Source organism: Thamnophis sirtalis, unplaced genomic scaffold, assembly GCF_051295495.1.
Source record: "Thamnophis sirtalis isolate CommonGarterSnake01/CBP01778 unplaced genomic scaffold, rThaSir2_p1.2 scaffold_3, whole genome shotgun sequence".
NCBI classification, from domain to species: domain Eukaryota; kingdom Metazoa; phylum Chordata; class Lepidosauria; order Squamata; family Natricidae; genus Thamnophis; species Thamnophis sirtalis.
In genome coordinates this window covers 1,475,576-1,491,697 of record NW_028261383.1, presented here as the reverse complement: position 1 = coordinate 1,491,697, position 16,122 = coordinate 1,475,576, and the positions used below count along the sequence as shown (strand labels likewise).

General features: G+C 44.0%; 2 protein-coding genes across 2 annotated transcripts in view; one reads left to right on the top strand and one right to left on the bottom strand.

Annotated features, from left to right (window-relative positions):
- LOC148046998 (uncharacterized) overlaps positions 1 to 16,122 on the top strand; it is a 47,414-nt gene that overhangs the window by 20,295 nt on the left and 10,997 nt on the right.
- On the bottom strand, positions 1,818 to 9,019 carry LOC106555408 (uncharacterized). Its single transcript, XM_087711205.1, has 2 exons — positions 8,939 to 9,019; positions 1,818 to 3,595 (listed from the first exon to the last, which is right to left on the bottom strand). The coding sequence occupies exon 2, from the start codon at positions 3,568 to 3,570 to the stop codon at positions 2,326 to 2,328; it is 1,245 nt and encodes a 414-aa protein (XP_087567331.1). The 5' UTR covers positions 3,571 to 3,595; positions 8,939 to 9,019; the 3' UTR covers positions 1,818 to 2,325.

Below are 16,122 nucleotides of genomic sequence, written 5' to 3'. Positions count from 1 at the left end.
GGGTGTGCCACACTCGCTTCATCCTCGAAGAACGATTCGGGCGTGGCCCACCAGCTCCTGCCACTTCTTCGCAAAAGCTGAAGACGGAAAAGTTTGCTCAAGAGAATGCTAACATGTAAGGCGGACGCGTCACAGGGCGGCGTAGCCCAAGCTCTCTGGCACGGGTAAAGAAGTGTGCGGAGGCGAAGGGGAGAGAGAGAAGAGAGAGCGCTGGGCAGCAGCCACAGGAGGAGAAGGTCGGTTCTTCTCCTTCGCCCCTGCCTGGAATAGGATGCTCCCAGCGCAAGGAGACCGAGAGAGGGAGGCTTAAGATGGGTCTCCACCCTAACCCAGAGGCAGCTGGGGCTTGGCCTCGCCCTCGGGCTACAGGCTCCCCGCCTCCTCAAGGCTGGAAAGGAAGCCCGCTCCTCCCACCAGATCCACTCAAGGAAGGAGGGAGGGGGAGAGAGAGAGAGGGAGACCGACGGGGCCAAGCTGCCTCTCCCCGAGCCAGAAGAAGCAGCAAGCACCAGGCTGAGGCTCTTCGCTGTCATTTTTTGGGGGGGAATCCCCAGAAGCATGTGATCAGGGCGGCGTGCTGCTCCGAGAAGCCATGCTCAGCTGCCTCCCACCTGAGGATGGTGGATGGAGCGGTCCAGGTGCAGCGAGTGCCGCAGGGCCAGGAAGCACTGCCAGAGGCGGCCTATGGAGAAGCCGTGCGGGTGGGCCCAGCACTCTGCAGCAGTCCATGTGGAGCTCCGGCGGCTGCAAAGCGCGGCACGAGGGGCAGAAGCCGCCAAACCCAGCCAGGGCCCGCAGCAGCAGCAGCATCTGTCCACCTGGGATCAGGTCCGCCATGGGGGACTCGTGTGCATCGCCCGCTGCCATATCTGTCCCCGCCATGCTCCTCTCCATGCAGCAGGAGCTCTTCGCTGTCCTGCTCGGGAGACGGAGCCCGGGGAGGAAGGAAACGGCAGTCCGATTGCGGCGCGAGGGAGCCCCAGGCTGATCAGGGAAGCGTCTGCCAGCTGCCTTGGCTGCCCGGCAGTTATTGAGGGGGGGACCCCCCCCCCAACAAAACACCTTTGCCAGAGCTAAGGGAGTGCATGCAAACTACCCACCGTCACTGGGAGCGACCAATGCTGAAAACTCTGCAAAAGACGGGAGGGAAAAGGGGGTTGTTGTTATTGGTAGTAAATGGCTCTATTAAGTGTAATGCGAGAATGTGTCGTTCTCCGGCCTAGGAGGACTCGCTCTTGGCAAAGGCTGGCAGGCGAAGGCTTTTGGAAGGGAAAACCAAATCCCAAAGAGTTGAGAGAGGCACTACCTTCCCGGTTCTCCGGAGTGCAGTCAGAAAGAGTCCCAGAGATGGGCCATTTTTTGCAAAAATGGAGGTGTTTTTGCCTTCCCACAGAAGCATTCTGCAGGCTTCAACAGGGCTGGGGGAAGGCAAAAACACCTGTTTTTGCAAAAAACAACCTGTTTTCTGCCCATTTTCCGGAAAAAAAGGCCGTTTTTGCTTTCCCCCAACCCTGCAGTGTTCCTGGGGGCCAGGGAGGACAAAATCCTTTTTCCTCCTGGGTAGTTTGCAGACGCTCCCTTAGCTATGGTGAGGCTGGGGGCCCCACCCTGTCAAAACTTTTGGCCTTTCGGTGGGCATGGCTTGGTGAGGGGGTCATGTGACTGAGTGTCTGTGAGTGATGTCAACGCTCACTCAGTCACATGCCCCTCATCTAGCCACGCCCACAGAACTGGTAGTAAAAAAGTTTGAAACCCACACCTGGGGTGGATCCTATTGGACAATTCCCCATCTCTCCTCTAGGGGGCGTTGTCCGGTAGCCTTTTGTCTCATGTTCCCTGTCCCTCCTCTGAGAAGTGCGGCTCGCTCTTCTAAGAAGCCACTGGCAATGATGGGCCCTGGGCTCCTTGATGGGTTATTCCTCCTCCCTGCACCCCATTTCCTGATCCAGTGGAGGTCCAAGAGCCACTTCCTCCCCCCGCTTTGACTGCACAGCCATATTGCCTGTTCTGGCCCCTCCCAGTCCATCTCCTGAAAAAGGCCTTCTTGATTGTTTTGAAAAATACTTTTATTAATGATTATATGCACTGAAAGAAACTTAATATCTGAGTGAATATATGAAAAAGGCCATGAAAAAAGAGAATAGGAAGGATAAAAGATTCCCTCTTAAATAGAAATACAATAGCAGACCTTGGAGGTTTTCTAGTCTAACCCCCTGCCTAGGCAGGAAACCCTATACCGTTTCAGACAAATGGCTATCCAACATCATCTTAAAGACTTCCAATGTTGGGGCATTCACAACTTCTGGAGGCAAACTGTTCCACTGATTAATTGTCTTCATCCTCATTGTGTGGTTGTTCTGCGGTATGGATTCTCTGATGCTTTAAAAGAGTAACTTTCTGAGAAAAACATTTATTACACTCTGAGCATTTATAGGGCTTCTCTCCTGTATGGATTCGGCTGTGACGTATAAGGGAGCCTGACTGAATAAATGCTTTGCCGCATTCCAAACATTTGAAGTTTTTTTCCCCCGTGTGAATTTTCATATGCGTTCCAAGGGCTGATGTGGTACTATAAAACTTTCCACATTCGTTGCATTGATATGGCTTCTCCCCTGTGTGGGTCCTATGATGTATTGAAAGGTCTCCCACGAATCGAAAGCATTTTCCACATTCTACGCATCTGTAGGGCTTCTCCCCTGTGTGGATCCTCTGATGGGTTTTGAGTTGTTGTTTTAGGGAGAAACATTTCCCACACTCCCCACATTTGAATGGCTTCTCTCCCGTGTGGATAGTCTCATGATTCCGGATCTCTGTTCGTGTAAGGAAACTTTTCCCACACTCCCCACATTCATAGGGTTTTTCTCCTTTGTGCCTCCTCTGGTGTATCCGGAACTCAGAATGATCCACAAATCTTCTCTCACATTCTTCGCATTCATAGGGTCTCTCTCCAGTGTGACGTCTCTGATGTTGCACCAGGCTTGATTTAAAGATAAAACATTTCCCGCATTCGAGGCACTTTTCGTTTTTCTCCCCTTTGTGTCTTTTCTCGTGACTGTAAAGAGACTGACGCAAGGTGAAACGTTTTCCACAATCAAAGCATTTGTAAGATTTGATTCCCAAATGAATCTTCTCATGGGCCCTAAGGCTTGCCTCCTGACGAAAGCTCTTCTCACATTCCCAACACTTGTAAGGTTTCTCCCCTGTGTGAATCCTCTCATGGCTTCTGAGGTTGCCTTTTCCACGGAAACGTTTCCCACATTCCAGACACTGATAAGGTTTCTCTTCGGTGTGGATTCTCTGGTGTCTAAGAAGCTTTGACATTTGATCAAAGGGTAAGTCACATTCCTCACATTTACAAGGTTTTGGTTCTGGGGGGCTTCTGAGACCTCCGGCTTCTTTCCCAGAGGAGGATTCCACGTTCTCCAAACCTTGACTGCTTCCCACATGGACGTTCTGGTGGGTCAAAATGATGCAGCAGAGAGGGAAGGATATCCAACCCTCTGGGTGTTCCTGGTTACTTGGAGTGCTGCTTGTGTCTGATGGGGGATCCAGGAGTTTCCCTCCCTCCATCCTTTTTGGCAACTGCTGCCTCGCTCTAAGAAAGAAAGAGAGAAAGAGAGAATAATATTTCCTTTTCAGAAAACACATCTCAGCCTTAGGGACCATGAAGGTCCTCCAATCCCACCCACTGCCCAGGCTCCTCAGTACGCGCCATTAATCCAGCCCGTGTGGGACCGCTAGGCTGCCTCGCCCACCCACCTTCAGGAGGCCAGGGAGGCCTTCTGAACAACTTAAAAGAAACATCTAGCAAAAAGAGAAGTCAACCAAAAGAGCAACATGGAAACAAAAAGCAAATAAAACACCCCCAGGAGCAAAACAAATTAAAGTTTAATTTGTATGCATTGCTCAATGGCCTACGAAATTGGTCCCACTCACCCGGTCAAATGGCCACCTAGCTACCTCCCCCTCCCGCCAGCCAATCCGGGGACCATGAATTTACCCCTCGTTGAAAACGTTTGAGGACTCCTGGCCTAGGCAATAATTGTGGGGCTCCCTCGGGGTGGGGGCTGCTCCAAGACAGGGGTCTGCAACCTTAAACACCCGAAGAGCCATTCGGACCCGTCTCCCACCGAAAATAAAACACGGGGAGCTACAAAACCTGGGTGGGTGTGGCCAACTCAACATCACTCCCATCCTGTAACATCTCACACACACACACTGGAATTCCTAGCCCTCTCTCTCCCCTGCTTCTCTCACACTTTTTTCTTTTTCCTCCCCCTCTCTTTCCCTCCCCTTCTCTCTCTCTCTCTCTCTCATTTCCCTCTTACTCTCCCTCCAGCTCTCATTTCTGTGTCCCTAGCCCTCTCTCCCCCTGCTTTTCTCTTTTGTTTCTCTTTTTCCTCTCATTTTCTCCCTTCATCATTTTCTGATTTCTCTTTTTTCTCCCCTTTTTGTTGCAATACGCGCAGGCATACATTAGCTATGCTGAAACGCGTATAGAATAGAAGCAATGATTAACCATATGATTGGATCAGTAAGACCAACTGTTTACCTCCTAACACTAAGTAAGATCAGCAATCACAGACTCTTAATTATAAGCGTTGATTAAATCAGGGAGTTCGTTGATTAAATCAGGGGTTACAACTGTTTAACTCTCAAACATTAATTAAGGATTGGAAGTTTACACGATGATAAAAGGTTTATTGACTATGGGTATTCTTTAGGTCTACATGGAAGTAAATGAGTTACCATATACTGTAAGCTTGCACAATCATGATTGGTCCCCATTGGCTATGTGAATCCACCCCTCCCTTGTGTATGCTCAATAAAAAAGGACCCCCAGACTTCGTTCTGGGTCGGTTTCATCCCGAAGGAAATTCGTGTCCGAGTGTTTCTTCCACATTGGCTTCATGAACGACCCGCGGAGAAATCGCACCTTTTCTCCCTCTCATCTCTCTCTGTGCCTCCCTCTGTTTTCCTCCTTCCCTCCCTCTCGCATGTGTGTCTCTGTGTGTTTGTTTTCCCTCTTGAAACATTTCCAAAAACAGGCGAGGGTTGGGGTTTATGTTTTTTGATCATGTTCTTTCTTCTTCTTTCGGTGCTTTTTACCATATATTTTAAATCAAGAGTCATTTCAGGGTCCCAGATAAATGAAGCTTTTTCCTTCCCATGTGGCTCCCTGTCGGCTGGCTGGCCCCGCCCCTCATCCTCCCCTCCCAATCACACTTCATGTGGCCTGAGAAGGCCGATGGTGGGGATGGAAATTCACTCCACATTCCAGAGCAGGAAGAAAGCCCCCCTGTATTTGTCTCTCATCTCGCGGGCGCTTGTTGGTGCTGTGCGCACATCTTTGTCACTCGGGCAGATGCGCGACTTGATCGCCCAGCTGCAGTTGTAATGGGCTCCAGGAGGAGGAGGGACCTTCTCACGCAATGAGTGACTGGGAGGGGAAGGGGCGGGGCCATCCAGTGATGGGTTCAGCAGACAGGTAACCACACCAGCGGGAGGAAAGAGCTTCATTTATCTGGGAACCTGAAATGACTCTTGATTTAAATCATATGGTAAAAAGCACCCAAAGAAGAAGGGAAAAAAAAAACATCAGCACAAAAAAAAAAACCTTGCCTATTTTTGGAAACAGAAACATGAGACAGAGGGGGGGGAGGGAGGAAGAAATGAAAGAGTGACAAAGAGAGATGAGAGTGAGTGATGACAGAGAGAAAGAGGAGATGAGGGAGAGAGAGAGGGAGAGAAGGAGAGAGACAGAGGGGGGGGAGAAAGAGAGAGGGAGAGAGAGGGGGAGAGAGGGAGAGGGGGAGAGAGAGAGACCGAGAGGGGGGAGAAAGAGAAAGAGAGGAGGGAGAGAGAAGGAGGGAGAGGGGAGAGAGAGAGAGGGAGAAAGAGAGGGAGGGAGAGAGAGGGAGGGAGAAAGAGGGGGGGAGAGGGGGTGTTTCCTAGAGAAAATAAATACCTGGGTAGGCGTGGCCGGTTGGGGGGGGGTTCATGTGACTGGGTGGGAGTGAGTCATGTTGAGTTGGCCCAGCTAGGTTTTTTTAGCTCCCCGGTATTTTGTTTTCTGTGGGAAATGGGTCCAAATGGCTCTTTGAGTATTTAAGGTTGCAGGCCCCTGGGCTGGTGTAACCAAGCAACCCCTTTCTCATCCCCTTTTCGTCCTTCTGATTTTGTAGTTAGGAGCTCCACCCCACTATGACTATTTCATCCTGACTATCTTGGCAAATATTTTGTATATTCTACAAAATACTACCAAAAGGAAAAGCCTGGATCCGGGAAACTACAGATCAACCATCCTGATAACAAAACCTGGGAAGGGCCACCATTCTGAGGGGTTCGTTTGAGCCTGGAACTGTCTTGAAGGGACAGTGAGGAATGAGAGCAGGGGCAGAGGTGAAGGGGGGCAGCAGAGGTGAAGGGGGGCGCCACAAACCTCCCAGGACCCAGATGGGAAAAAAGACAGCCATTGTGAGTTGTCAAAAGTTGAGGCAGCTTCACAAAGGGAGAGAAAGAAAAGGCCTTGAAATGTCTAGGTGAGATCTTGTTAATACCCCAGGGGCACACTGTATTCAAAAGTTTGTTTGTTTTTCTCCCTGAATGAATGACTGAGAACAAAGAGAGAAAGCAAAAGGCCGGGGAGTAGATTACCCCTCCAGGAAGTAGTGGCAGAGAAGCAAACACCAATATAAGTAAAGGATTCAGAAAATAGTTTTGGGAGGATGGTTTAAATTTTGATATTGATATTTGAAGAAATTGATCTCCGAGATTGCTCTTGGAACTTTTTTCCTAACTACTCTTTTAAGAACTGTGCCATCTAGTGGCAACAGAGAGATATGCAACTGGGTTGGCAGGCATTTCTGTGGTATGGGAAAAATAGAATACATGGTTATTTTCAGACACTATGTAAGAAATGGTTTATACGCAGTACGGAAAAAGTAAAAGAAAAGCACTATATGGGAGTACAAATGTGGCTTTCAATGGTAGAGGCTTTGACACATCCAAATATTAGTAGTATGAAAAAGGTTATTGGGTACAAAGATATATTAACAGCACAGGGGCAACTAAAACAGATGAAAGAATTAGAAGAACAAGGGATTGATATAGGATGGTTTAAACAAATGCAAATACAAACAAGATATGAGAAAGATATCAAAGAGTATGGTTTTAATATGGAAAACTCAGAATTAGATAGGATACTCATGGGAACAGATGAAAAAATGATTTAAAAATTGTAGAATTATCTACTTAGAATATACCTAGAACAGTGTTTTTCAACCACTGTGCCGCGGCACACTAGTGTGCCGTGACATAGTGTAAGGTGTGCCGTGGGAGAATTACTTTATATATAGTCAATATAGGCACAGAGTTAAATTTTTTTAACATTTTCTAATGGTGGTGTGCCTCGTGATTTTTTTCATGAAAAAAGTGTGCCTTTGCACAAAAAAGGTTGAAAAACACTGACCTAGAAGAAGAGGTTAAAGAAACAATGATAAGATGGGCAAAAAACTTTGGATATAGAACAGAATTAGAAAAATGGCAACAACTATGGGAAAGGAATTATAATCTAACAATGGTGACAGCATATAAAGAGAATTTATATAAAATGTTTTATAGATGGCACATGACATCTGAAAGATTAGCAAAAATGTTTAAGGAAAATCAGCTAAATGTTGGAAATGTCACCAATTGCCAGGAACATATTATCATATCTGGTGGATGTGTAGGGATGCAAAAAGTATTGGGTTAAAATACAAACACGGTTAGAGAAAATGATACATAAATCCATGGAGTTTAAGCCTGAGATATTTTTATTGGGTATTCTACCAGAGAAATACAGTAAAGAAGATTCATATTTGATTGTACAAATAATAACAGCAGCTGGAATTGTATTTGTACAAAACTGGAAAGCAGACAAAATCCCATCGGTAGGGGAGGTAATAAAGAAGATATTATACTGTGCAGAAATGAATAGGTTGACATTGAGAATAAAGGACAAAGAGGAATCAGTGTGCTACAGGACATAGGGGCGATTTTATGAGTGGCTTGAAAAAGGATATAAATAGAAAGAAAAAGGAACAAAACATGAAATAAGTATCTCAGATGACACATGATTAATATAGGGGAAGGGGAAATAAGAAAACATCAAAACGTAAATATACAGGCGGAAAAATGATATGAACTATAGCAATAGCAGTTAGACGTATATACTGCTTCATAGGGCTTTCAGCCCTCTCTAAGCGGTTTACAGAGTCAGCATATTGCCCCCAACAACAATCCGGGTCCTCATTTTACCCACCTCGGAAGGATGGAAGGCTGAGTCAACCCTGAGCCTGTGAGATTTGAACAGCCGGAACTGCAGTCGCCTGCAGTGCTGCATTTAACCACTGCGCCACCTCGGCTCCATGTGTCCGAACTGACACGTGTTAAATAACAATTATAAGAATGTATATGTAAGAATGAATTTGAAAGGAAAAAAAAACTTTTTACAAAAAACCTCTGGGAAAATCCCTAAAAAGATAATCAAACAATGGATCTGTGAAAGACTAAAGACTGTGAAAAGCTAGCATTAGAGGCCAACATGAGTTGGTCAAAAACAGATCAGGGCTGTTAGAACTTATTGCATTCTTTCACCAAGTGGCAGAATTATTGGGAGCAGCAAAACTACTTGGACACAATATTATTGGAGTTCAGCAAGGAAAGTGACAAAATAAACCACAGCCTACTTCGTGGCAAGAGAGAAAAATGAGGGAGACAGAATTACTACAGATAGATTCATAACTGGCTGACCAATCGCATTCAACGTATAGTCCTCAATGGAACTAAGCTAGGCCTTCACCCAGCACCTTGGATTATTACGGCATTACTGTTTTGTCAAATGAAGATTTTAAAAATACATGCTTATTTTCCAAACCAAGATTTGTTTACTCACCTTTAAAGTTAACCTTAAGAGATCTCTGGGTCCCTTGTTACCCCTCTGAGTCAAGGCCTGGGATGACCCTCACTGCTGACTAATTAGGATTAATTGCTCCTTAATCGGCTGGCCCTTTGTGCAGGAAGCTGACTCTCCATCCGGGCCACGATTTCCAAATTCTCTAGAGGGGAACTCCGAACAAGGACGCCCCTTCTCCTCTCTGGAATTTAGGGTCTCATTCCCACTGGTCTCCTGCAAAGAGTAAAGAAAAAGGCCTGATTGCTGATGGGAATGCTGAACATAATCCATAAGAGGGAGGAGAAAATAGGACTATTTTTTGAGTATACAAAATAACAGAGAGAGAATCGCAACTTCAAGAAGGTCTTGATAAGTGAATATGGAAGAAACCATCAAGATGAAGTCCAACAGAGCCCAATGCATAGTTGTGAATAGGAAAACTCAAAGGTCCGATGGGGCACACAGCATGCGTGAAAAGGGAAGGGAGGGATACGATCCCTGCAGGCAACGCCCAAGCCGGATCCCCCTAAGGAAAAGCCTGCGAGCCGAAGAGCGGGATCCGCAGCTCCCTTCCTCCTGGGGGGCAGGAGATCTCCTGGCTGGAGGGGCGGACGGGAGGGAGAACAGCCTTACCTGAGAGGGATCCAGAAGCCTCTCCCGGGGGATCCAGCGCCGACCCTCCAAGGAAGAAGCGGAACACGAGGCAGGAACCGGAGGTCTAGTTTGGGAGAGGGGGAGGGAAGGCGGGGCGGGGGATTATACTATCTCCTCGGACTCCGCCCTCGCCTTGAAGCCCCGCCCCTTGGCCCCCCGCCTCTTCTACCCCCCCCGCCCCTCCCCACTTATCTTCCTTCCCAGCCAGGAGCGTGTGCTCCGAAACTTCTTCTGTTCCTCCGATCGGCGTCGGTGTCGAGGGTGCCTCTGCCCATGGGAAGAGTGTCCCTCTCTGCACATTGGAAGCGGGGCTGCTCCTCTTGCTCCAGGGTGTGTGTGCATGTGTGAAAGCTTAAGCTCTGCGGATGGCCCTGACAGAGTTGCGCAAAGACTGTTGGGGGGGGGGGGGTTGATGGAGAGTTGGGGGGGGGTGCATGATGGTCTCTGTGGTCGATCGGTGGGTTTGCGGCTCCGGATAAGAGGGGAGGAGGCGCACCTCGAGGCCCGATCCTGGCCCGGAGGAAGAGCAGCTCCGTCTCCCTTCGATTTAGGAGCTCCTCTTTCCTTCCATGGGGTGCCAAGGTGGGAAATCGGAGGGGGAAACCTTGAGTAGGAGGAACTCCGTTACCCGAGTGGATCAGGGATTGTTTGGGATGATGATTGGCCAGTGTTAGAACCTGGGTTGTCCTTTCCAGCTATTGTCCCTCTCGGAATGGCAGGAAACGTCATTGTGTACATTTTGAAAGGACCTGGTTGATGAGGACAGGCAGAGAGGCCAAAAGAGAGATTCCCCCTTTTCAGTTTATTTTATGTTAAGGAAAACTCGGTTCAAAGGGCCAGGAAGTCCCAGCCATCTTCAGTCAGCCTTTTTTCTCCCTACTAGAAGACTGGGTTGGTGATCCCAACTAACTGAATAGTACATGTTTAATTTTACTCTCAGGAGCTTTAAATTCAGCAATCATTAAGCCTTACACTGATCTGTAGTAGCCTCTGGTGCAGAGGTTACGTGATGATCCTCCATCGCGAGAATTTAAATCGAGGGGAGGGGGTCTCTGAAGACCATGAGCCTGGGTGGGTTTCCTGCAGTGTCACCCTCTTTGCGTTGGTCATCTCCCAAACCTCAGAACCCCCGCGACAGGAACGAGTGGAGTTTTGGGGAGCAGCCCAGATCTCTTGCTTTTTCACAGAGGGACAATACAAGCACAGGTAGTCCTCGACTTGCAACAACTTCATTGAGTGACCTTTCAAGGTTGAAATTGCCCTGGAAAAAGTGACTTTTGACCATTTATCACACCCTTTGGCCATTTCATAATATTTTTTTAAAAAATAATAAAAAGAAGAGACAAAATAGAAAGAGATAAGAAAAATACAAGAGACTAAGGATAGAACTACAGAAAGATCTGTGGGAAGTTATCATCCAGCCCTGTCCCAGAAAAATGCAATATCCTAGGAAATATTGAAAAGGCAGAATATTTCTTTGTATATGAAAACAAAGAAACATGTTTTAAAAGAGAGAATAGCTGCCTGTAGCTTCCTGCCCATCCCCAGGTTGTCAATGGGCCATTAAGAAGGCCAATCTAGTCCCTTTTACATAATAAAGACTTCTCCACTGCAGCCCCAGGGGGGATGGGAGTAAAGGCATGATAATATTGGCCCTTTACTCAACTGACCACGTGGCATCTGAGAAATCAACTAAACCTGGATTCAAAACACAGCCCAGAGAGTTGCCCCTGCATGGCCCTATGGGAGTCTGACAACCAATCAGAATACATTTCTTACACAGGAACAGGAAACAGAGAGGTGGGACTAAACAGGTTATAAAAAGCCTAGCAAGCCCCTTCCTCAGCCCTTCTCTTCTTCACCTACATCAAAGCATGTGATCACCTTTTCTGTTCAGGGCTCAAGCCATGTGGCCCTGTCCAACAATAAACCATCTTTCCAAGCAGCCTCCATATCGCCAGTGTCTTTTTCCCCACTTGGAGCTGAACCCAGAAGGACATTTCTTTCATCAGATCAACACAAAAAAAGAACCAAATCGATTTTACAAAATATGTCAATTTTGATAAAAAAAACTAGCATGAAAAATCAAGTGTTAAAGAAAATTTCTTTGAAAACGCAAATAAACTTAAGAAGATGGTTGGCATATAAATTTTAAAAAGGGAAAGAAAAGAAATTGATAGAGAAATTAGTGGACGATGAAGGAAATACTATCAAAATGACCACAAAAAGAAAGTGATTCAAAACTACTACGAGAAACTATAATCGAGATAATCTCAGAAGAAAAAATAAAACAATATTATAAAAAGCGGAACTACCGAAAATACCTGTGACACTGAAAGCAATGTTAGATGAATGTATATCAAAAGTGGAATTAATAGAAGCAATCAAGAGGCAAAAAAAAAAAAGGAAAACACCAGGTCTGGATAGATTGCCAGGGGAATTATATAAAGGCTTACAAGACACTTTTAAGTATCCCAATGTTGGAAGTATTCAACCAACTTTTGTTAGAGGCAAGGGTACCAAATTCATGGATGGAAGCATATATTACCCTCACACCGAAAGAAGATGCAGACCTACAACGGATTAAAAACTAATATAGACCGATATCTTTATTGAATGCTGATTGCAAAATATTTGCTTCAATAATTGCAGAAAGGCTAAAAAGATTTTTAAATCTATTTATACAGCCAGATCAAAATGGTTTTCTACCTAAGAGACAAATTAAAGACAATATGAGAATAATTTTAAATACATTGGAGTATTATGAAGCACATCCAGAGAAGCAAATGGTGTTGATCTTCTTAGATGCACAGAAAGCGTTTGATAATGTGAGCTGGCAATTTATGCTAGCACAAGAGATGGATTTTGGGGAGACATTTATTAACATGATTAAGATGATATATTATAAACAAGCTGCAAAGGTAATGGTAAATGGACGCTATGGAACAATCTCCCCGTGGAGATCCGCACCCTCACCACCGTCCAGGCCTTCCGCACAGCTCTCAAGATCTGGCTATCCCGTCAGGCCTGGGGATAAGACTTTACTCTCGCCCCTCCCGAATGTTGAATGAATGTTGTGTTTTTACCGCTAATTATTTTTACTCACATTTTCTTTTTGTGTTTTGTCCTGCACTCCCCTCCCCTATTATTGTAAGCCGCCCTGAGTCCCCTCAGGGAAAAGGGCGGCCTATAAATGTTTAATAAAACTAAAACTAAAACTAAACTAAACTAAATGGCGATATGACTGAGAAGGTAAGCATTAAGATAGGTACAAGACAAGGATGTCCCTTGTCTCCACTATTATTTATATTTACACTGGAAGTATTAAATAGAAACATTAGACAAGATAGAGATAAAAGGCATGGAAATAAAAGAAACGTATAAACTACAGGCGTTTGCAGATGACTTAGTTTTTTTTCTTGGAAGATCCACAAGAAACAGGGCCTAAATTAATAAAAAAGATAGAAGAATATGGAGAAGTGGTAGATCTGAAAATTAATAGAAAACTAAGATCTTAGTAAAAAAAATCTTACAGATAAGCCAAAAAAGAGTTAATGAAGAGAATAGATATTCAGATTACAAAGAAAGTAAAATACTTAGGGATTCAGCTGACAGCAAGATGTGTAACGATTAAAGAAGATAACTATAATAAATTGTTGAATTAAATTCATATAGATCTGTATAAATGGGAAAGTCTGCAATTATTAATAGGAAGAATAGCTACAGTTAATATGAACATATTGCCAAGATTATTGTACTTCTTTCAAACAATTCCGATAAAATTTGAAAAATATATTTTGAGGAACTTAACAGAATAATACATGAATACATTTGGCAAGGGGGAAAAGGAAGAATTAGCTTTAAAATGTTGCAGGATTCAAGAAGTAGCTGAGGTTTTGGGTTACCAAATTGGAAATTGTTGCAGTATAGCATAGCTGTGCTGAAACGTGTATAGAACAGAAATAATGATTAACCATATGATTGGATCAGTAAGACCAACTGTTTAACCCTTAACACTAAATAGATCAGCAATCACAGACTCTTAATTACAAGCTTGATTAAATCAGGGGTTACAACTGTTTAACTCTCAAACATTAATTAAGGATTGGAAGTTTACACGATGATAAAAGATTTATTGACTATGAGTATTCTTTAGGTCTACATGGAAGTAAATGAGTTACCATATACTGTAAGCTTGCACAATCATGATTGGTCCCCATTGGCTATGTGAATCCACCCCTCCTTTGTGTATGCTCAATAAAAAAGGACCCCCGGACTCCGTTCTGGGTCGGTTCGTCCCGAAGGGAATTCGTGTCCGAGTGTTCCTTCCACATTGGCTTCATGAACGACCCGCGGAGAAATCGCAGGAAATTGTATTATCAGGCGGCTATATTAACATGGATGAAAGAATGGATTGTATTGAGACAATCAAGATTATTGATTTTGGAAGGAAATGATTTGCAACTAGTTGGGCATGCTTTCTTGTGATATAGGGAAAGTAAGATACATGGTTATTTTCAAAGACATTACATAAGAAATAGCATTAATGTTAGTATGGGAGAAAATTGAAGAGCAACATTATTTAAAGGTACCAGTTTGGCTTTCAACAATGGAAGCACTGACTCACCCAAACATTATTAACATGGGAAATACTGTTAGTTATAAAGATATTTTGAATGAAAAGGGGGAACTCAAAACTAAACAAGAATTAAGGGATCGAGATAGTATGGTATTCACAAGTGCAGATATATTCTAGATATGAGAAAGATGTTGAGTTATATGTTTTTTTATACAGAATTAACAGAATTAGATAAAAAACACAGAGGAACAGAAGAAATATTGATAAAGAAATTGTATAGCTAGGGCATAAAACTGGAAGATGAACAAGTAAAGGAGGCAATGATAGCATGGGCAAAAATATTTAGACATACAATAAATGGCAGAAACTGGGGGATAGGAATTACAAATTAACGATGTCAACTGCATATAAAGAATATTTGTATAAGATGTTTTATAGGTAGCATTTTACACCGTCGAGGTTAGCAAAGATGTTAAAGATAAGTCCGCTAAATGTTGGAAGTGCCACCAGATACCTGGGTCTTATCATGTGTGGTGGACATGTGTAGAAGCAAAAAATATTGGACAAAAATACATACATGGTTGGAAAAAGATGATAAAACAGAACATTGATTTAATATTGCTGTTGGGGATTTTACTTGAAATTTATAGTAAAGAGAATACATATCTAATTATTCACGTATTAACTGCATCTAGAATTGTATTTGCGCAACACTGGAAAAGTGAAGAGATTCCTACTGATGACAAGGTAATTAGGAAAATATTAGAATGTGCAGAAATGAACAGATTGACGTTGGCAATTAAGGAGAAAGAACAAACTGCATTTTATACAATATGGAAATTATTGTCAGGGTTCCAAATAGCAACCAAAATTAAATCAGAGTCCAAGGCAAAGTATTGCTCAAAGTTCCAATTCATTGAGAGAGCTATGTTGGCACATCTGGGAAAACCCGAATCTGAAAGTTTCACGGTTTTCCCCACCCCGTTGAAAGTTCATGATCTTGCCTCCACACCCACAACTCCATCACATGGTCCAATCTTCCACGGCCATGCTGGCAGTTCCACCCTTCCAGTTCAGGTCAGGTGCAGAGCTGTAGAGACAAAGGATGGCCTTGGCCTTCCAGAAAGGAATTTTATTTTGGCTACATAGCATTTACCTCCGTACCATCCCCCCTCCCATTTTCCCACAATAGAAACGGCAAAGTAGAATAATAGAAAGTGTGGCAGGCCAAAGATCCCAAAGGAATATGGCTGCAGGCCTGACAATTATTTTATCAACGGTTAGAGAATAAAAATTGAAGTTGGAAATAGAAAATTAAAGAAGAGTAGAAAATATGTTAAGATATAGATATAAATAATATAATTGTTAGTATTATGATGATGATGACTCTTCTGTTTAATGTAATAATTACTTTTTATTAGAAATATGTTAAGTGGAAAAAATGAACAGGTTCACTATGTTGAATTGTTTAATATACTATAATTTGAAGATTAGATAATTAATATTAGTGTAAATGATGTAAATTTTGATAGATATTGCACAGATATTTGACACACTGTTTAAGGAAAGATGGAACGATGATGATCATATTTTTTTAAAAAAGAAATAAAAACTAAAAAAAAACACATGGACATGATTGACATTAACATGCTTAACTTGTTTATATTGATGAAGGTTGCAGTGTCCCAAGGTCATGTGATCACCTTTTGTGACCTTCTGACAAGCAAAATCAATGGGAAAGCCAGAGATTCACTTAACAATGGGGTTACAACCCCGCCTCATCTCTGGCCAACGAGCCTCTGTTGTCTCAGTCCATGGAGCGTCTCTTCCCACCATCCATTGAGACAAGCCTCATCCATTCCTGGGCTGGACTGGGGCTGTTGGTCAAAGAGATCTCGTAGGAGCATTGAGCCTTTGGCTTTCTACAGCCTTCACCCACGACCTCCGTATC

Coding starts and splice junctions, on each gene's coding strand:
- LOC106555408 (XM_087711205.1), bottom strand. CDS start 3,570: ATGGAGGGAGGGAAACTCCTGGATCCCCCATCAGACACAAGCAGCACT.